Genomic DNA, 22,346 nt, shown 5'->3' with positions numbered 1-22,346 from the left:
GGTGCATGTTGCCAGTGGGGATGGGGTGCATGTTGCCAGTGGGGATGGGGTGCATGTTGCCAGTGGGGATGGGGTGCATGTTGCCAGTGGTGTGCGTTGCCAGTGGGGATGGGGGTGCATGTTGCCAGTGGATGGGGTGCATGTTGCCAGTGGGGATGGGGTGCATGTTGCCAGTGGATGGGGTGCATGTTGCCAGTGGGGATGGGGTGCATGTTGCCAGTGGGGATGGGGTGCATGTTGCCAGTGGGGATGGGGTGCATGTTGCCAGTGTGTGCGTTGCCAGTGGGGATGGGGTGCATGTTGCCAGTGGGGATGGGGTGCATGTTGCCAGTGGGGATGGGGTGCATGTTGCCAGTGGGGATGGGGTGCATGTTGCCAGTGGTGTGCGTTGCCAGGATGCCGCTTGCGGAAGTGGCTTCCCAGAAGTGATTTCCGGTGCCGAGGTGAGCGCTGACGTCAGCGAGTACCTGGCAAGGTGCGGCGGCGGCGGTGGCGGTGGCGGCCTGGGCTCCGGGCGACATGTGCGGCTTCGGTGAGTGTCCGGGGCGAGCGGGCGGGCGGGGGACGCGCTCTGCAGGGAGGGGGAGGGGGAGGCAGGGCTGAAGCACTTCTTCAATCTACTTTTTGAACGAGGATAGACACAAAGAGCTGGAGTAACTCAGCGGGACAGGCAGCATCTCTGGAGAGAAGGAGTGGGTGACCCTTCTACTTTGGACTAGGAATCGTATCAGCAGTTCTGTCTCTGGTGTAACTGCACTGATCTGTCCCTGATGTTTCTGCTCACGAATGACCCATTGTGCTCAAAATACTGTGATCTCCAAAGCATTGTGTGAACTTTCAACGAATAACTTTAAATCTTAAGGCAATCCAGTAAGGGAGTGGATCTAGTTGGATTAATCTTTCAATGAGTCGGCGCAGGAGTAACTTTTGTTTACAACATAGGTTACGTATTAACGTTGGATTTCCCAACTTTAGGGAACATCCCACCTGACCCCTTTCCCGTTTTTGTCCCTCTCTGGGCACATATTTCTCCTGTCACTACCGTCACCCGCTCCTACCCCCTCCTCCTGCTAGTCTCTTCTCGCACTCCTCCCTATTCCAAGTCTCCAATTTCCCATTTATCCTTTCTCTTGCCTCTCCCCATTACCCTGTTTCAACAATTTATTTAGCGAATGCAAAGTCCTTTAGCCAAGCAGTTGCTTCTTGAACAAGCACACCGTGGGGTTGGGCTGCTGCCCCATTTGTGAAGGCTGGCCAAGCAGGGGCCATGTCCAGTCCTGAATAGCAAAGAAGATCAAAGCCATTGATGGTGTAACGGCCCGCTTCCTCTGTGCCCAACGTGAGTCTCTTGGAGACAGATGACGTCGATGGAGTGTTGGTGGGCGAGGACTTCGATGAGGTGTCGCTTGGCTGCAGAGAGGCCTTCAACATTCAGTTGTAGTATTCGGAGAGCAGGTCCAACTGCTAGGTGCTCTTGAGGCTGGTCGTTGTTGCTGCTTTCGGCTTTGGGATAATGACTAGGATTCTTTGACTTGGCTCTCAGGCGTCGTCTTGTAGAATTTAGTCTGCTGGGAGGATCATTGGCTTCCCCAGGCGAGCCTGGGTACTGACGGGGGGCGCGACGAGAACGCTGATCCATTGCCCCCCGTTTCAACAATATCCCTCCCTTTGTAACCTACCAGGGTGGTTCTCTGAAAAAAGGTCTCAACCAGAAACGTCACCCATTCCTTATCTCCAGAGATGCTGCCTGTCCCACTGTGTTACTCCAGCATTTTGTGCCTGCTGTGTTTCTCTCGCAATTTGTTTTTCTGCTCAAGATTCAGGCGTCTAGAGTCTCTTGCTTCTCCATTGTTCTGGAGTCCACAAGGTATGATTGTCCAAATGGATCCTTCACTCTTATTTTGTGGAATTAGGTGACAATAAAATTATAGGTACTATGTCTCTCTCCATTCTACATTATTCAAGGTATTTTTTGTAAGTTACCTAGTCATAGAGAGAATCAAAAAGTGATACAGTGTGGAAACAAGCCCTTCAGCCCAGCTTACCCATACCAGCCAACATGTCCCAGTCCCACCTGCCAGCATTTGGCCTAACAAAACTGTCCTATCCATGAACCTGTCTAACTGCTTCTTAAATGTTGCGATAGTCCCTGCCTCCATTACCTCATCTGGCAGATTGTTCCATGCCCTTTGTGTGAAAATATTACACCTCAGATTCCTATTAAATTTTTTCCCCTTCATCTTAAACCTATGTCCTCTGGTCCTCAATTCACCTACTCTGGGCAAGAGACTCTGTGCATGTACCTGATCTATTCCTCTCATGATCTTATAATAATAATAATAATATATCTTTTATTGTCATTGCACGTCAGTGCAACGAGATTTAGTGTGCAGCTCCACTGATGTACAAGAAAGGTAAATAAATACAATACATAAATAAACAAGCTGAATTGATTGACGTGACCATCTGAGGGAGACTGTCCAAAGGGGGTGGATGGGGGGGCACTCATTAGGGCCGGTTCAGAGCCGCTATTAGATCACCCCTCATCCTCCTGCATTCTAAGGAATAGAGTCCCAGCCTATTCAATCTCTGCCTATAATGCAGACCCTCTAGTCCTGGCAACTTCCCAAAATGTAACACCTCACATTTTTCTGCATTAAATTCCATCAACCATTCCTCAGCCCACTTGGCCAATTGATCAATATCCTGCTGCAATTTTTCACAATCATCTTCACTACCTGCAAAACCACATACTTTTGTATCATCTGCAAACCTGCTAATCTTGCCCTGTATGTTTCTCATCCAATTCATTGATATAGATGACAAACAGTAAAAAGTCCAGCATCGAACCACTAGTCACAGGCCTCCAGTCCGAGAAGCAACCTTCCGCCATCAACCTCTGATTCCTTCCAGGAAGTCAATATTTTATCCATTCAGCTATTCCTCCTTTGATCCCCTGCGATCTAACATTCCAGAGCAGCCTACAATGAGGAATCTTGTGGAATGCTTTACCGAAATCCATATATACAACATCTGCAGTTCTGCTCTCATCGATCTTTTTGGTCACATTTTCAAAAAAACTCAATCAGATTTGAGAGACACGACCTCCCATGTACAAAACCATGCTGACTATCCCGAATCAGCCCTGGTCCATCTAAATACCTGTGTATCCCATCCCGCAAAATACCCTCGAGTAACTTTCCAACTACAGATGTTAAGCTCACTGGCCTAAAGTTCCCAGCATTTTCCCTGCAGCCCTTCTTGAATAAAGGCACAACATTTGTCACCCTCCAGTCTTCTGGCACCTCTCCCGTTTAAAGACGACTTGTACATTTCAACCAGGGCTCCCGCAATTTCCTCTCAGATTTCCCACAATGTCTTCGGATATATATATGATCAGGCCCTGGAGATTTGTCTACCAGCATACACCATAGTACCTTCAGCACCACTTTGACCATAACACTGACAGCTCTCAAGACACTTCCATCGACTGCTCCAAGTTCCTCTGTCATCCTGTCTTTCTCCTCAGTAAATACAGAGAAGAAATACTAATTGATGATCTTGCCCAGCTCCTGCGGCTCTACACATTGATCGCTTTGATTCCTGAGGGGTCCCACTCTCTCTCTAGCTACCCTTTCCCGCCTTATGTATTTATAAAAGCTCTTGGGGTTGTCCTTAATGCTATCTGCCAGAGCTATCGCCTGGCCCCTTTTTGCCCTTCTGATTTCCTTTTTTACTTTGCTCCTAGGTTCCCGAAACTCCTCCAGGGATACACTTGATCCCAGTTGCCTTTACCTGTCCCAAGCGTCCTTTTTATTCTTAACCAAAGCCCCTATTTCTCTCATCAGCCAAGCTTCCTTACATTTTCCTGCCTTGCCCTTCACTCTAACAGGAACATGCAAATCCTGAGCTTCTGTTATCACACTTTTAAAAACATCCCACGTGGCTGTTGTTCCTTTCTCCTCAAACAACCTGCTCAAATCAACTTGAGCGAGACTTTCTCTCATACCCTGAAATTTTATTCCAAAGAATTAGAATGCTTTTTCAAGTCACAGAGGCATCCACCATGGAACTTCAGCCCACTGAGTTTACACCAACCATCAAACATCCATAGACACAAATCCTGCACGAATCCCTTTTTATTATTCTATCCACACTCTCATCAACTGACCCCACTCCCAGATATTACCACTCACCAAGACACCAGGGGCAATTTGGGCTAACCAACCTACTTGACCTGTATACCATTGGCAGGTGGGAGGAAACCGTAGCACCCTTGGGAAACTCACACATTCACGGAAAATGTACGAACTCCGCATAGTTTTATTGCGTCAAATTTTTTAAAATTAAGTTCCCTTGATAACCGAGGAGGAATTAAAATTCTATTGTGCTTTTCTGCTCCTTGCATCTTGCTTAAAGCAAGTAGGAGTAATGAAATGCTTTTCAAGTGTGGTCATCATTGAAATGTAGGCAAGGTCACCACCACTTGGTGGAGAACAGCTCATCCAGAAAGCCTTGAATCTCAGTCTTTTTTCAGCAACATTATGGTGACATCAACTACTTGTTTGCCTGCTTTCATGTCCCTATCACATGACATTATATCAAGCAACCATAGTAGTGCAAAGTAAGTCGTGTTTCCGTACTGAGATAGGGTTGTTGTTAAGGTTGTGTAGGGTGTTTCAAGAACCTGATGTTTGATGGAAGATGTTCCTGAACCTGCAGGTTACAATTCTCAGGCTTCTGTACAACTTTCCTGATGTGAGCAAAGAAGAGTTTGTGGCCAGTCGTATGGGTCTTTGATGAATAGCTGCCTTCTTGAGACAGAAACTCCTGTGCATTCCTTCGATGGTTGGGAGGTCATTACCGTGGACCAGCAACGTTCACCACTTTCTTCAGCTTCCTTCGCTCTTCTTAGATTGAAGTACAACTGTGCCGACAATCTGGGAAAAATTATGTCCCAAGGTCTCAAAGAATGGCTAGCTTGGGTGTGGCTGGAAGGAAGTCACATCCAGTCAGGCTCACTGGATGTGAGAAAATTTAATAACGGAAAGAAAATCAAAAATGTAACGAGATCAAATGACAAGTGTGTTTTTAGTGAGAATTTTTAATGAGCTGTTATGCAATGTTAAGTGAGAAACGTAAATCGTAGAGATTTGAATAGCTTTATTACTTTACCGAACATTGGAAAGCTGGAAAGATCTCTTGGTCCAGTAAATGCTGTTACTGCTAAGATTCTATGAATGTTTTCTAATCCCAGAAAGGCTGTACCCAACTAAAAGCCCTGTCCCACTGTTAGAGTTCATTCAAGAGTTCACCCGAGTTTGCCCTGATTCGAACTCGAAGATTTACGGTAATGGCCGCTCATAGGTACACGGGGCTCTCGTGGACATTTTTCAACATGTTGAAAAATCTTCACGAGTCTCCCGAGCTTATCGCGTTTCCCGAGTACCTGCCGTTAGCATTACGAGCCGCTATGAGACATCCCCGAGCTCCGAAGTACCCGCTACGTACATTCCACGTGCTTCCACGAGTTTGATTTTTTTTAAATCCCGGGAGAGCTCTTGAATGAACTCATACAGTGGGACAGGGCTTTCATCAAGTCTCCCTGACCTTCAAATCTCCAGGCCTTGCAGCTCTCTGACCTCTTGCTGATTATCATTGCTACAGAACCACCATGTGCTTTCAGATTTCAAGGAATTCCTCTACCACTTTTGTCCTTGAACCCCCTCTCTCCTGTTGCAAACCCAAGTGTCTTTTTTCTTGGCTCAGTTTTGAATGGTATTTGGAAACGTTCCAATAAAAAGCCTGTGGATGTTCTGCTTCATTAGAGATACCAAGTAAATACAAGAGATTGCCAGTTGACAAGTGTTCCAACAGGTCAGATTTAAGGTCAGGAACGAAGCAGAAGAAAACTAGTTAATTGGGCCTTTGAAAAGGGTATTTGATGGAGGGGAAAATAATTTGCTTTATCAGAAAATAACAAGAGGACATTGTCCTTAGAGGTGGCATAGATTTGATGGATAACTGGCTGCATTCTGTGGTGTTATGCTCTTATGGTTCTGGGAAAGATTTCAACCATGGCTATTTTCAGTTCTGCGTGGTTACCTACATGATCAGACTTAAATAATTGGAGACATTCTTGACAGCAACTAGGAATATTCATCAGCTTTTCATTAAAGGGAATAGAACACAGGCTGGAAAATCTATATACACCTGTTGTCTTGATTTCCGTTGAGTGAATAATTGCTTTCAAAAATCTTGGGCCCATATAATTAGATCACACAATCATCAATGAGTTGCTATGTATGGTGCCTTTGACCTTGGTAAACATCCCAAAGTCACTTCAGAGGAAGGTGGCAGAGAGCAGGGCCAAGCCTCGTGGGTTTAGAGAGCTTTGGCAGGTCAGAGGGGTGTGATATGCAAATCTGTAAGGATTCAAATAAAACAATGGATTTGAAGTGTTAAGTGAGAAATTGATAAATATTAATGGTGATGCTAATGTTGTGCTATTACTAACTTTCAAGATGCAAAATAATTACAAGGCATGATGCGAAAGGTGTTCTGCTGGAGCCAATATATGATTGTGCAGTTTGAAACATTCACTGTATTTGTTGTTTTGTGTTGCTCCAAAGATGGGGGCCTGGAAGGAGCCCTTAGTGCTGAGCTGTTGGGATATCAGCTGGAGACCAAGTGTGAGAAAATGTGGAGCCTAATTTTTAGCCAAGGCAGCCCTTTGTTCTACAAAGCGAGGCTACCATTCTAAAGTAATAATGGTGCTGAAAGAGATGAGCCATAGAACACAAAAGCCAGAAGAAAGTATAAGCCATTTGGCCCCTCAAAATTGCTCTACCATAAGATCAAAGCTGATGCAATCTTGGCCTCTATGTCACTTTCTTGGCTTACTCTTTGACTCTTTGAGTGTTAATTCAATGAATTCTGATTTGAAAGAAACTAGTCATGAATCCTATGTGATGCAGATTGGATGTCTTCCATCCCACTAGTTATATTTGAACATGGGAACATTTTCCCTCACTGTCAATAGTGCAAGGGGGATAGGATAACTGAAGAATTTACCATCAGTGTTGTGGTGAAGAACCTTGAAAACAAAGATGACGCGGGAGTCAACGCTCCGAAGATTTAGATTTATTATCATCACGTGTACCTAGGTATGGTGAAAGATTTGTTCTGCATGCTATCCAAAGAGATTAGATATAACATACATAAATACAATCAAGTGGAGCATAAATACAATAGATAGAGCAAACTGAAAGATACAGAGTGCAGAATATAGCTCTGGCATTGTAATGCTTCCGTTCCATAGACAAAGTCCAATACCCACAATGTGGTAGCAGTGAATTGAACCGTACCCTAGCTTATGGAAGATCGTTCAGAAGCCTGATAACAGAGGGGAACAAGCTTTTCCTGAATCCAGTGCACGCTTTCAAGCTTCTGTACCTCTGCCAGATGGGAGCAGGGAGAAGGAGGAATGGCCGAGGTCAAACCTCCCTCAGTGTTTATGTTTCAATAAGATCACTTCTGATTCCACCAGTGGGACGTCTTTGATTATGTTGGCTGCTTTTCCAAGGCAGCGTGAAATGTAGATGGTGTCAATAGTGTGGAGTTTGGTTAATATGACAGCTTTAACAATAGAGACACAGAACACAAAAACGTGGCAGTTTTAAATATTTATAAAGTACCGTTTAAAACCTCAGTTGATATTTTTTAGGCATCACGTTTAAATAGAAATGTACCTGGACCTTGATGTTGTGGGATAGATTTACTGGAAATGGGTAAGGATGAGAATTTCAGTGGCATGGAAAGATTGTAGAAACTTCCTATCGCCAACCACAGATACTGCCTGCCTACTGATTACTTCCAGTTTATAGCTTTCATAGTATTGGAGAAACTAGTTTTCTCTCATAATGGTGACTTGACAAAGAAGTTCAAAATTATGAATCCCAGGAGGGTTGATAGCCAGATTGCATAGACCAAATCCAAACTCCATCCTCGATACTAGCCTTGAAACACAAGCCATACCTCTGCTCTTCCCATTTCAGATCCTTGAATGATACTGTCTGGAATGAATCCATTGTGTCATTTGTAGATGTATCAGCACTTATGAAAGAGCCATCCAGTTAGCTCCACTTCTCTCTCTCATAGCTATCAAAGAGCAGAGCCAACATTGTGGATGCACAGACAATGAATGCATTCAAAACTAAGATACATCGACTTTTGGGTCACAATGAAAATTGGGAATGTGATGATAGGGCAGCAAACTGATTTGAGCAGAATGTCAGGCACAACCTAATGAACTGTGGAACAAGTTCAATAAAGCCTACACCTATTTCTTATCTTATTGTAATAACAACATGGGCCTATAAAATAATGTGTCCAAAGTATGTGACTAGAGTATTACAATACTGAAACTAATGCACAGCCCAAGAAAAGAGGTGTTGGGGATAATTGATCAAAAACGTTGAGATTTTTATGCTTCACCTGAAAAGATTGTTTGGATCATATTACCTCATCTCTTCACTGAAGGTGATAAAAAGCGAGGTAAAGTGATCCAACAATGCTTTCAGTTTAATCAATTATCTGTGTACACTCTTTCCAGCTTATATTCCATCCATTGCGGGCAACATGGTCTGCTCTACATTTGAAACACAAAATGCAGATATGATAATAGCACTATTTTTGTTCATTGCAACATCCAGCTTCTATTTCATTGTTTTTGTACTTCACATTCTTGGTATCTGACGCAACCAGATTAATATAATAATAATAATAAACTTTATTTCGGACTCAAGTTCCAGACAAGGGGCAACATTACATAAAAAATGCATTGCATATTAAAAAATATCATAAAGTACATATAAAATCTTAGTATATCACATAAAAGCATCATAAATTATATATTAAGAAAAAAAAACAAAAACACAATACATGAATTAAAAACCAGAATAAAAGAATGATCAATGTCCTACAACGAGACAACGATACCGGTGTCTCCACAACTGGGATTCGTAGTGTGTAGTGCTAAATCTTATGTTTGACAAGGCCACAATAAATATAGTTGGGTAGAATAGTGGGTTTGGATCAAATGGGCCGAAGGGTCTGTGTTACTGTGCTGTTCAACTCTATAACTGAAGTGGATGTTCTCTTCTGATCCAACAGATAAAGTGAGTGGCCCCCGGCAGTTGATGACGAAGGGCATTGCGCTGATTTTTATTGGGCACATCAACTTTATCATTGGCGCAATTGTCCATGGTACAGTCCTCAGGCACATTTCAAAGCCCAAGGACCATTTGACTATAGAGTATTCATTGGCCAACATATTTTCTGTCATCTCTGGTTTATTGGTGAGTCATTTTGTTTGCTTTATCATGGCAGTGATTTATCTTCCTGCATGGTGTACAGTTACATTTTTTGTGTGAATAAACCAATGCCAATACCAAGAATTGATTTCCTACGGTCTCGTGAAATGCTTTCATGATCCTAATATGTCAGAATTGTTTAAAGCCAATGAAATAGTGTTTACATTGACGGGAAAAAAATGGGCGGACTATGTATAAACACCGTTGTAATTTATACATGGTGAAACCAAAATGTATAAAAATGGCTGTTAATAAAATCTGACAATGTGCACTTTAACCACATGTGATTTTTTCTATTACAAATCTTAAATTGTGGTGCACAGAGGCAAATAAATAAATGATGGGTTTTTATCCCGAACATTATGGAGGGCACTGTATATAGTTTTAATTCTAATCATGTATTGTATGATTTACTTGGAGAGTATGCAAAACAAAGTTCTTGACTGTACCTCAGTACACGTGACAATAATAATCCACTATCCACACTGGTTCTTGTACAATGAGCAAACCATTTGGAAGCAGGAGTGGTTAATATTGATCGTGTGAATGATTAATCAACAATAGGTGCAGGAGTAGGCTATTCAGCCCTTCGATCCAGCACTGCCATTCACTGTGAATCCATCATCCACAATCAGTGCCCCATTCCTGCCTTCTCCCCATATCCCTTGACTCTGCTATCTTGAAGAGCTCTAACTCTCTCTTGAAAGCATCCAGAGAATCTGCCTCCATTGCCTTCTGAGGTAGAGAATTGCACATTCACAACTCTCTGGGTGAAAAAGGTTTTCCTCATCTACATTCAAAATGGCTTACCCTTTATTCTTAAACTGTGGCCCTTGGTTCTGAACTCCCCCAACATTGGGAACATGTTTCCTGCCTCCACCATGTCCAATCCCTTAACAATCTTACATGTTTCAATAAGATGCCCTCTCATCCTTCTAAATTCCAGTGGATTCAAGCCCAGTCGTTCCATTCTTTCGTCCTGCCATCCCGGGAATTAACCTTGTCAACCTAAGCTGCACTCCTTCAATAGCAAGAATGTCCTTCCTCAAATTTGGAGTCCAAAACTGCACACAATCCATGTGTTCTCACCAGGGCCCTGTACAACTGCAGAAGGACCTCTTTGTTCCTATACTCAACTCCTCTTGTTAGGAAGGCCAACATGCCATTAGCTTTCTTCACTGCCTGCTGTACCTGCATGGTTAATTTCAGTGATTGATGTACAAGGACACCCAGATCTCGTTGTACTTCCTCTTTTCCTAACCTGACAGCATTCAGATAATAATGTGCCTTCCTGTTCTTGCCACCAAGGTGAATAACCTCACATTTATCCACATTAAACTGCATTTGCATCCTCATAGCATCCTCTTCACAGTTCACGCTGCCACCCAGTTTTGTGTCATCTGCAGATTTGCTAATGTTACTTTTAATCCCTTCATCTAAATCATTAATGTATATTGTAAATAGCTACAGTCCCAGCACTGAGCCATGCGGTACCCCTCTAGTCACAGCCTGCCATTCAGAAAGGGACCCGTTAATCCCTACTCTTTGTTTCCTGTCTGCCAAACAATTTTCTATCCATGTCAGCACTCTACCCCCAATACCTTTTGCCCTAATTTTTCCAACTAATCTCTTATGTGGGACCTTATCAAATGCTTTCTGAAAGTCCAGGTACATTACATCCACTGGCTCTCCCTTGTCCATTTTCCTAGTTACATCCTCAAAAAATTCCAGAAGATTAGTCAAGCATGATTCCCCCTTCGTAAATCCATGCTGACTCGGACCGATCCTGCTATTGCTATCCAAATGTGCCGCTATTTCATGTTTTATAATTGTCATTGCTGTTCCACTGTCATCCCTGCTAGGGTATCTTCCCAGTCAACTTTGGCCAGCTCCCCCCTCATGGCCCCATAGTCCCCTTTGCTCAACTGTAATACTGACACTTCCCATTTTCTCTTCTCCCTCTCAAATCTATATAATTAAAGTCTCATCTTGACCACTTCCTGTCTGCGCTGTATATTGGTTTTAGAAAAAACACTACCATATATCGCAATGATTTTGGCCATCTTACTCACAGTCCTCTGCTGAGCAGGCCCCGAGAATTTTTCCCATCGATGAAAAAAAAAAAAATTATGAGTATTTAAAAAACCTTGAGATCCTCTCGCCTGTCAATCACCGCGATAAAGGTGGGGGGGGGGGGGAGGGGCAGAACTATAAAACCCCGGATGCCTGGACGTGACTTAGTCACTCTGCAAGATCGTGAGGGAGAGGCCACGACTCTCATTCTAAGCTGTGAATCAACTGAACTGCGAGTCTGCAATGTACTTGCAATAAATGATTTGTTAGCCCTTAATGACAATTCCATGAGTTGTTTGGCCTGCTGCCCTGTCTGTGCTTGAAACTGCAATGCTTTATTAGGTCGGACTGTGTTTGGAAGGAATAAATTCTCTATTAGATCCACTTAGTCTAGTTGTAGATTAAAACTTATCATATTATCATACATAGTGGCTCCTTTATCTTGAGTTCCCTTATCAAATCCGGTTTATTAGACAACACTAAATCCAGAATTGCCTTCTCCCTGGTAAGCTCCAGTACAAGCTGCTCTAAGAATCCATCTCGGAGGCATTCCACAAACATGGGGACCAGTACCAACCTGACTTTCCCTGTCTACCTGCATGTTGAAATCTCCCATAACCACCTTTGCTACATGCCAATTTTAACTCTTTATTTCTACTTGCACCCTATATCCAGGCTACAGTTTGGGGACCTGTAGATAACTCCCATTAGGGTATTTTTACCCTTACAATTCCTCAATTCTATCCATACTGACTTTACATCTTCTGATTGTATGTCACCCCTCGCAAGGGACTGAATTTCATTCCTTATGAACAGAGCTACCCCACCCACTCTGCCCACCTGTCTGTCTTTTCGATAGGACGTTTACCCCCTGAATATTCAGTTCCCAGTCTTGCTCCTCTTGCAGCCACGTCTCTGTAATTCCCACAACATCAAACTTGCCAATCGCTGAGCCTCAAGCTCATCCACTTTATTTCTTATACTTTGCGCATTCATATACAAAACTTTAACTTCAGTATTCATCTCCCCTCTCACACTGGTCACTATTGCCCTGACAGTACTCTCTTATCCCTTCTTGAACTTTCCTTCCCATTAATTCGGGAGTCTTTTGTAACTTTTCCTGTACTCACTTCACCTATAACTCCATCCGTATACTCCCAATTTGTCAACGTATGTGCACATAATCAGTAACCAACAGATACCCAGGAGCGGCAAACTTGACCACTGACACCCATGAACGTTAACTGCCCTTTCTTGTATTTTTGGCTGTGGGTTTGCATTATATTCTTGCTAGCAGAGTTCTCCTGGCAAGATTTACTAGAGTTACGTTGCAAGGTTAACTGCTTGAGAGAATCCAGGGGGTCAGGAATACACGTACATCTGTGTATTTGCATCCACAAATTGTGGTTGAGGCCCTGACATAATTGCTTCAAATCTCTAGGCATGACTAATTTTTGCTTCTGTTTTAAATTCTACAGAGTATTGCAACTGGAATAATTGCTATCTTAGTCTCCAGAAACCTCCTCAAAATAAAGCTGGTAAGTGGTTACATGTTTCCTGTGCATTCAGGCATTTTATGAAGGTGTGATGTTGATTCTGTGTAACCCAATCGCAGTAACTGATGTTATGCAACATTCTGCTCTTTGAATAACATTTGGGCTCCTGGATCGGTGTCTAGTCAGATGAGTTAATGTTCTTATCTCTACTACAGACTGCTGCAAAGCAATAGCCTCTTATTACTTGAATAACATGCACTGTGCATTCTACTCCTTAACGATGAATTAGTTCCCTGTTGTCGAGTTAAAGTATATAATTGTTTTGATGTGTGTTTACTTTTAGATTTGAGAAGGAAGGACTGATTAGGTATGATAAAGTGTGTGTTCCAAATTTGTCAACTGCTTAAAAGCTCTGATTGTTCCAGTAATCCATTCTGATCAGATTGTCTCTCCAAACAGTGTGTAATCTTTGCTGATGTATACACTGTAGCCGCCCTCTGTATCAAAGTTGGTTCTTCTTTCTCTTGGTGAACTTTGACACTTTCTTTTCATTTCCTGTCTATCAGCCAGTCGTATCATCTCTCATTCCGCCCTCCCAACTTTGCTAAATCCCTGCTACTTTTCTTCTCTCATACAACCAATCCAGCCTAATATCACAATCTTACCACTTCCCACAAACTCCCTACACTTCTTTCACCTCAGCTACACGCATCTCTGCATCTGTGCCTATTTTATAACCAGCACCTGATATCTCACCCAACCCCCCAGATAACCAATCCAGCCTAAAATCACAATCTTATCCTCCCCACCACCCCCTACATTCCCTACATTTATTTCAGCTCATAGCTACACCCTTTCTGCCTCTGACTGTCCTATTATCAGCACATGATATCTCACCCAAACCCTTATCTTTAATCTTCCTACAATGACTCAGTGCTCTCTTCCATTGAATCAATGACTCTTGCTGTCAGTTTACTTGCCGTATACAGCCTTGAGCTGGAAACAACACAGAAAACATTGACAAAGGTATTGCCAGGACTCGAGGGCCTTAGTTATGGGGAGGCGAGGGCCTTAGTTGGCCAGGCAAGGACTTTATTCCTTGGAGTATTGATAACTGAGGGGTGATGTTAGATGTGTATAAAATCATGAGGGCAATAGTTAGGTTTAATGCACATGTCTTTTTCAAAGCATTTGGAATCAACAAATGGAGGCATGGGTTTAAGGTGAGAGGGGAAAGATTTAATGGGAGCCTAATGGGCAACCTTTTCAATCAGAGGATAGTATTTGAATGGAATAAGCTGCCATAGGATGTTTTTGAGGCATATATTAAAATAATATTTAAAATACATTTTGATAGATACATGGATAAGAAAGGTTTTGAGGGACGTGGGCAGATAGGATCAGCCTAGTTAAGGGGCTGTCCCACTTGGGCGACTTAATCCGCGGGTTAAGAAGAGTGTCTTCGACCTTCAAGCTCGAGGGCACTCGCCTGGAAAACCTCGAGCTGGATCGACCGTCCGCGTTGAAACCGCGAGCTGAATCGACCGACCGCACACACACACACACATCGCAAAAGCGGGGGAGCTCTGTTTGAAATTAAGAGGAAGGTAAACGGTTGCACAGTGTACGGAAGTCCTTTAGAGAGCACGAGGGGGAGAAGGGGGGAGGGGGGGGGGAGAGGGAGTGGAGATACTTTTAAGAAGTATAATAAAGTTTAGCAGGCATTTTACATTACCGGTCCATTTCCCTGGTCCTGAAAACTCCAATGAGCCAATTAAAATGCCCGGTCAGCGAAGGAGATTGCCTACGGCTGCCCTCGACTGCCTGTGACTAAATAGCAACCCCACTCCACTGCACTATGAGTCAAAAAGAACCATGCCTACCAAATTTTACTTGTGGAAACTTTTCAACATGCTGAAAATCTTTCCGCGATTTAGCTGAGGCCACGAGTATTCGGGAACTTCCCTCGAGCATGAAGGAGAGTTCCAGCGACCTCATAGGACCTCCTAGGACCACGTGTCGACCATGCTGCGAGTTTGAAGGTCGAAGACACTCTTCTAAACTCGCAGATTAGGTCGCCCAAGTGGGACAGCCCTTTTAGACAACTTGGTCATCTAGGACGAGTTGGGCGAACTCTATGGAAAGGTCCATTGTATCGCAGTTTGGGCAAAGCAGAGTGAAGTGGAAGTTGCTTGGGGAGGATGTTGTCATCTGTGTGATGTTTCAGTCAAACTAATCTAGGTGATGGAGCAGCATGAAGTGGAGGTGACAGTATCAGTGATTATTGCCATAGTCACACCTTTAGCGCACACTTCTTTACTTCATCTTCTATCTTGAGACCAGCTCTCTCCGTTGTCATCCCTCTCAGCCTCTCGAGCTTTCTGACATCCGTTTGATTTGGCTGAAATTCCAGATGATGATTGGTGCATCCCTGCACTTGCTTTTTTAGGAGGAGCGGAGGAGAAACAATCATTTGCTGAGGAAGAAAATAAACATAAAAGCAAATAAATTAACACCTTTTGGCATTGGTCTTGAGTTCAAACAAATTAAAAATGTAATTACGTTTAATATTTTATCCCAAACGAACTAAGTATTCCATGGCCCACTGATTATGAAGCTTATCCCAGCCATTGGGACCAACGATGCAGAAATGGGCCATTCAATTTGCCTTGACTATGAAGACCATCAAGTACCTACCTGAGCAAATCTAGTTGCCAGCACTTGGTTCACAACCTTAGTGACTTGGCAGTTCAATTCAAGAGATACTTAAATGTTGTCCTGCCTCCAGCAGTCCCCCGGGCAGTGCGTTCCTATTCAAGCCATCCTCTGGGCATATAAGATTCTTCCACGTCTCTGATAAACCTCCAGCCTCTTACCTTAAACCTGTGCTCTCCATTTCTCAGCACCTCTGCCATGAGAAAAGCTTTCTATTTTCTATTCTGCTATGCCACTCAGGATGTTTGTACAACAGGTCCACCTTCAGCCCCCTCTGCTCCAAGGAAAACAAACCTAGTCTATCCAGTTCCTCCTCATAACTGGGATGCTCCATCTCTGGCAATGTGTTGGTGAATCTCCTCTGCACGCTCAACAAACATAATCTTCCCCTAGAGTGACAAACAGACTATACATGGTATTCCAGCTGTGACCTCTGATGTTTTATAAAACTATACCATAACCTCCTTGCTATTTTATTGTTCGTTCCTGGTTAATTGTCAAGTATCCTATATGCCTTCTTCAATGCCTTTTCTACTTGTCCTGCAGCCTTCAATTATACTTGGAGTTGTTAGTTAATATTCCTTCGGGTTCTATCATTCATTATGTCTTCCTGTTATTGTGTATGTCCTCACAAAGTGCATCAGCTCACACTTGTGAGGATTAAATTTCATCTGCCATTGTTCTGCCCATTTTGCCAACTAGTTGATATCAACATTTAGCCCAAGACCATCCAGATTCAGATTCAATCTTTATTGTCATTGTGCAGTGTACGGTACAGAGACAACAAAATGCAGTTACCATCTCACCCAGAAGAGCGAACATAGAAAAATGAACAGTAAAATATATATGTATGTACAAACAGTAGCAGTAGTGCAATTTTTCTGGGCCCCTATCAACAACAACACCGATTTTGTTCTGGCTGTGTTTGTTGAGGAGGGATCATATCTAATGTATTCCTTTGAATTTATGATGGACCACATTGGAGTTCTGTTGTGTAATGGGCTTGTTGAACTTCTGCCTTTATTTCCACAGCACTGGGGGCTGATGTTAAGCTCTTTGCTAAATTCGTTGATGTCTTTGGCTTGCACGGCTGGACTATTTCTTGCTGTTGTGCTAACGATATCTCAAGGAGGCAGGAACCTGATTTCTGGTTGTAATTCTACAATGGTGCCAGCTATTCCCAGCAAGTCAATGACGATGAACAACTGTCCCTTTGATACAACCCGAATCTATGTAAGTAATTAATTCCTGCTGCCTTTAAGAGGATAATGGGGAAAATGTTGTCTTACCCACCAAACCTACTCCATTGTAAAGCTTTGTTTGAGGGGATTCAGTATGTCGCCGAATACTCCCATGCTGCAAACGCTGTTCAATTGCTACAGGAGTTAGCGACACTAGTTCTCCCTTCTCCACTGGTCCATGCAGAAGGGCGGCTGGATGTACCCGTTCCTGTCCGGTGGCGGCCCCGGACTTGCAGCTGGTATGGGGGGGAAAGCCCCTCTCCCATTCGCCAGCCCCTGCCTCCTCTCTCCTGCCATCAATCCCATTGACTGCCGTTTCTTTGCGGGAACCGCTGCCCAGCAATTCCCGTCGCTGCACCGACTGACGCCGGTGCTTCGGGTCTGTGGAGAATCGCACCTGCCCTCCCCCACAGTGAATGGGACCCGAATCCCTCGGCATCTTCACAGGTCACAGAGCGACCTCGGCAGGCCGGTGAGCATTCGCTGCGCCTCTCGCCTTTTCCAGTGGCTGGTGTTTGGCGCCGGAAGGCAGCTTTGAATATTATCAGAAGGCGTTTCTGTTGGTTGAATTGGGCTGAAGACTGCATATTGTAATATTTTAATCTCTAGGATATCTTCATGTTCTGACCATCCTGCAGTAAATCCTGCAGTAAAAACAAAAATACAATAAAAATAGAAGGCAGCATGAGTGGACAGATTCAATGGCTTAGGCCGATGACTTTCATCAAACATTTATTCTAGTACTTTGCTTTCAAAATTAAATTACTCCCGCTTTACCTTGGATGTTGGACCTTTAGCTGTCATGGTATTGACACTGGACTGACCGCAGCTTTGGCTAAAACTATTTTCCAATCCTGCTTTCTCATCATATTGGTCAATATGCAAAGAATATTTTGAGCTTGGGGCAGGCTGCGTTAAATCAATACATTTGGAGCTGACAGCTTACTGCACTTTGGAGGGCTTTGGATGGCACCAATTTTGGAACCTTTTCTATATCTTCATACAACTCCATTGTACTTTCATAGAAAACAATTAAAGTCATAGTCATATGCCACAGAAACTAATCCTGAATTAGTCCCATTTGACTCATATCCCTCTAAACCTTTTCTAACATGTTCTTGTCCAAATATCATTATACATTGCAGTTTTCTGAATCTAGCACTTCCCCGGCAGCTTGTTTCACGTACCAAGCACCTCTGTGTGGAAAAGATTGCCTTTCAGATCTTCTTTAAATCTTTCCCTACTCACCATAAATCTATGTCCTCTTGTTTACCCCCTCCCCCCAACTGGTGGGGAAAGAAATAGTGACCATTCACATTATCTATGCCCCTCATTATTTTTAAACTCTAAGGTCACCCCTCAGCCTCCTTCACACCTGGGAAAACAGTTGCAGCCTAACGAGTTGCGTTTAGGGTTAGGGTAGAATATCAAGTTTAGTGCAGAGTAGAGGTACCTTCTGAGTTACCCAAGTGTCACTTTCCAACAGTGTAATTTTCCAACTTGGAATCAAGTGGAAGGATGAGAACTTGAAACAATCACAATCACAATAATACTTTATTAGCCAAGTATGTTTTGCAGTCATACAAATAAAAAGCAACGGAACGCACAAAATACATTTAACATAAACATCCACCACAGTGACTCCTCCACATTCCTCACTGTGATGGAAGGCAAAAAAAAGTTCAAATCTCCTCCCTTCTATGTTCTCCTGCGGTCGGGGGCCTCGAGCCCTCCGTTGATGGGTGATCTTCACTCCCGTAGCCGGCGCCGTTTGGGCCCTCCACATCGGGGCGATCAGTTCCTGCATCGGGGGGGGATGTCAGCTCCCCTGATCGAACCTCGGGTCGGGGCTGGTCGAGCCTTTCCGTCATTGAAGCTTCCCGACTCGGCCTCTCCTGAGACTGCGAGCTCTTGATGGTAAGCCCACAGGCCGCGGTTGGAGCGATCCTAGGCAAGGGATCAGCTCCGATGTTAAGTCCATGCCCCACAGTGGGGTTCAGGTCAGTCCGAGGAGGCCTCCAGCTCCATCAATGGCAGACTGCAGAGTGACAAAGTTTGCCCCTATCCCCTCCCTCTTCTCCCCCCCCCCACATAAAACAAACCGGTGAACATTTACACAACTTTTAACACACACTAAAAATTAAAAAAAGACGAAAAAATAGGCACACTGTTGGCGGGGCTGCCAATCGTGGGGTGCCCCTGGTGATGAAATAATCAGTATTCGAGAATTAGTTCTTTGGAGTGCTTTGTCTGGTCTGATGATTCTCTTCTTTGCCCATTTTCAGGACACCACACTGTCCTTATGGATCCCATCGATAGTGCTGTCAATAGTGGAGGGAATCCTCTCCATATGTTGCTTTGTGGTGTCAATGATTCTTCGTGGGATTGGCCCCTGTGCACAGAATGACATGGTGGACCGGGTGAGTCAGGGGTTGAAGGCTATGGAGGCGTGGGATAGGGCATAGGATTTGGGAGTAGAGAATGTTACATATTCATGCTTATTTTAACTGTAGGTAGTGGAGGAAGTATGGTATAATTCAAGAGACAAATGCTGTCCACACTTGCATCTTGTCTATTTTCTTCCACACTGTCTAAATTATATTCCTCATACTATTACACGCAGTGTGGGAGGTGAGAGCACAATATTATATTTGAATGTAACTTGGTTAAGTAAATCACACCGTGCCTACAGATCTTATCTGTTCTGACTAAACTTTTAAAAACTTTGTCCGGAATCTTACTTTTGTAAATCTATGTTGCGAAACAGATCAAGGAGGAAGATCCAACGAAAGGGAAGAAATACAAAGAACTGGAAACTTACAAACTCATCACTGGCAGCCGAGAAATCCAGCTGTAGAAACGTGGGTGAGTGAAGAGACTTTCCTCGTCAGTCAGACGATTTATTGAAGTTACTTGAGGATCTAACCAATATTGCAAACTCTATTTACAGAACATGGTGTGCTGCAAGGCTCAGTGCTGGGACCCAAGTTATTTACAATAAATATTAACGATTTAGACAAAGGAATTAAATGTAACGTCTCCAAATTTGCAGATGACACAAAGCTGGGTGGCAATGTGAGCTGCGTGGGGGATGCTATAAGGATGCAGGGTGACTTGGATAGGTTGGGTGAGTGGGCAGATGTATGGCAAATGCAGTTTAATGTGGATAAATGTGAGGTTATCCACTGGTCACAAGAACAAGAAGCAGATTATTATCTGAATGGTGTCAGATTAGTAAAAGGGGAGGCGCAATGAGACCTAGGTGTCCTTGTACATCAGTCTCTGAAAGTAAGCATGCAGGTGCAGCAGGCAGTGAAGAAAGCTAATGGCACGTTGGCCTTCATAGCGAGAGGATTTGAGTATAGGAGCAAGGAGTCCTACTGCAGTTGAGCAGGGTCCTGATGAGACCACACCTGAAGTATTGTGTGCAGTTTTGGTCTCCTAATTTGATGAAGGACATTCTTGCTATTGAGGGAGTGCAGTGTAGATTCACCAGGTTAATTCCCGGGATGCGGGACTGACATATGATGAAAGAATGGATCGACTGGTCTTATATTCAATGGAATTTGGAAGGATGAGAGGGCATCTCATAGAAACATAAAATTCTTAAGAGATTGGACAGGCTAGATGCAGGAAAAATGTTCCTGATGTTGGGGGAGTCCAGAACAAGGGTCACAGTTTACGAATAAGGGGTAGGTCATTTAGAACTGAGATGAGAAAAAAACGTTTTCATCAGAGAGTAGTGAATCTGTGGAATTCTCTGCCACAGGAGGCAGTGGAGGCCAATTCAATGGATGTTTTCAAGAGAGAGTTAGGTATTGCTCTTGGGGCTAATGGAATCAAGGGATATGGGGAGAAAGCAGAAACAGGGTACTGATTGGCCTACTCCTGCATCTATTTTCTATGTTTCTGTTTCTAACATGGAACATGCCCTTTGGCCTGCAATGTCTTTGCCAAATAAACTATCCCTTCTGCCCACACATAATCCGCATCCCAAACATTTGCGCTTGGCCTGCTGGATCTCCCAGTTGTTAACTATTTGAACTCCCCTTCCCATTCCTGACATTTCTGTCCTGAGTCCCCTCCATTGTCAGAGTGAGGCCACACACAAACTGGAGGAACAGCACCTCTTATTACACTTTGATAACTGGCAACCCCACTGTATGAGCATTAAATTCTTCAATTTTGGGTAACACCACCCCCTTTTTTGACTCTCTTTCCTGTGCCCCACCTATTTCTCCAACTTTCCCACCACCCCCACCCCCGCATCTGTGGGGAGTGAAGCAAAGCTACATTTCACGTCAATATCTTCTCATCAGAAGTTTTTGAATGAAAGAACATAAAAGATTGGAGCAAGAGCAGGCCGTTTGGCTCCTCAAACCTGCTGCATCAGTCATCAAGATCATGGTTGATAAAGGCTGGACCCAAGTAAAGATTTTGGTCGTGCCACGAACTGCCAAAGATCCTTAGTTCAACTTGCTCTCTGTTCAAAAACCAATCAATGCAGGCTTTTAACCCCCTAATTCTATCTGCTCTAACCTTCATGACCAACTTTCTTTGTAGGACCTTATCAAAAACAGTTTGAAAATCCAAATACATCACACCCGTTGGTTCCGCACTTCTTGATGCTATTAGTCATATCCTCAAAGTACTTAAGGAAACTAATTTAATCAAATATAATCCATGCTGTTGGAATAAATATGGTTATTTTTTTCATGATATTCTGTTATTACAAGAGGTCAGTCGTTTCCTTCTTTTTTTTAATTGTGGGATCACATTTGCAATCCTTTAATCCACACGAACAATTCTGGAATAACCAAAGCATTCATCATCTCTATTGCCACCTCTGTCAAAACACTGGGATGTAGTTACTAGTTTGCAGTGATTTATTGGGTTTTAATTCCACCAATTTGTACATTTTTTGAGTTTCTATCTTAAAGGGATAAAAGTAATTAACCTAAATTGTTGACTCTGTTTCTCTCTCCACAGATTTTGGCTGATCCACCAAATGTTTCCAGCATTCTGTTCACACTTCAGATTTGCAGCAAATTTTCATGTTTGTACAGATTTTTGAGTTTAATTGTTAATGATGGTTCTTGAAAAAACAATACAGGTGCACAACCTTTTATCCGAAATTCCATATAACGAAAAGCTCCGAATAGCGGACATTTTTTCGGTCCTTGAAGAAAGGTCCTTGAAGACGTTCACCGAGGGCGGCCCGCAGAGGTGACAGCGGAACCTCCGGTTGGTCCTCGAAGAAAGGGGAACTAAATCCCCATTCATAAAAGAGAAGGTGAGGGTATATTGCGCGGGATGGTTAATAATTGACAATCTGCTGCTGCCTGCCCGCTGAGTTAAAAAGTTCCCACGGTAGACTCACGAAATACACTTTTTAACTCAGCGGGCAGGCAGCAGCAGATTGTCGCTCCCTTCAGTTCTTGGGGTTG

The 22,346-nt window shown here is 43.5% G+C and overlaps 1 protein-coding gene across 1 annotated transcript; it reads left to right on the top strand.

Annotated features, from left to right (window-relative positions):
• Window positions 1–449: 449 nt before the first annotated feature.
• krtcap3 (keratinocyte associated protein 3) lies at window positions 450–21,998 on the top strand. The gene is made up of 7 exons (XM_033025960.1): window positions 450–532; window positions 9,175–9,359; window positions 12,926–12,985; window positions 16,691–16,891; window positions 19,185–19,319; window positions 19,667–19,764; window positions 21,889–21,998. Exons 1-6 carry the CDS (start codon window positions 520–522, stop codon window positions 19,754–19,756), a joined length of 684 nt encoding a protein of 227 aa, XP_032881851.1. The 5' UTR covers window positions 450–519; the 3' UTR covers window positions 19,757–19,764; window positions 21,889–21,998.
• The last annotated feature ends 348 nt before the right edge of the window (window positions 21,999–22,346 follow it).

This window comes from Amblyraja radiata, chromosome 8, assembly GCF_010909765.2.
Source record: "Amblyraja radiata isolate CabotCenter1 chromosome 8, sAmbRad1.1.pri, whole genome shotgun sequence".
Taxonomy (NCBI): Eukaryota; Metazoa; Chordata; class Chondrichthyes; order Rajiformes; family Rajidae; genus Amblyraja; species Amblyraja radiata.
Note: the sequence above shows the minus strand (reverse complement) of the source record. Positions and strands in the feature narration are given on the sequence as shown.

Coding starts and splice junctions, on each gene's coding strand:
- krtcap3 (XM_033025960.1), top strand. Junction 16,892..19,184: donor TTGATACAACCCGAATCTAT/GTAAGTAATTAA, acceptor GCCCATTTTCAG/GACACCACACTGTCCTTATG. Junction 19,320..19,666: donor AGAATGACATGGTGGACCGG/GTGAGTCAGGGG, acceptor GTTGCGAAACAG/ATCAAGGAGGAAGATCCAAC.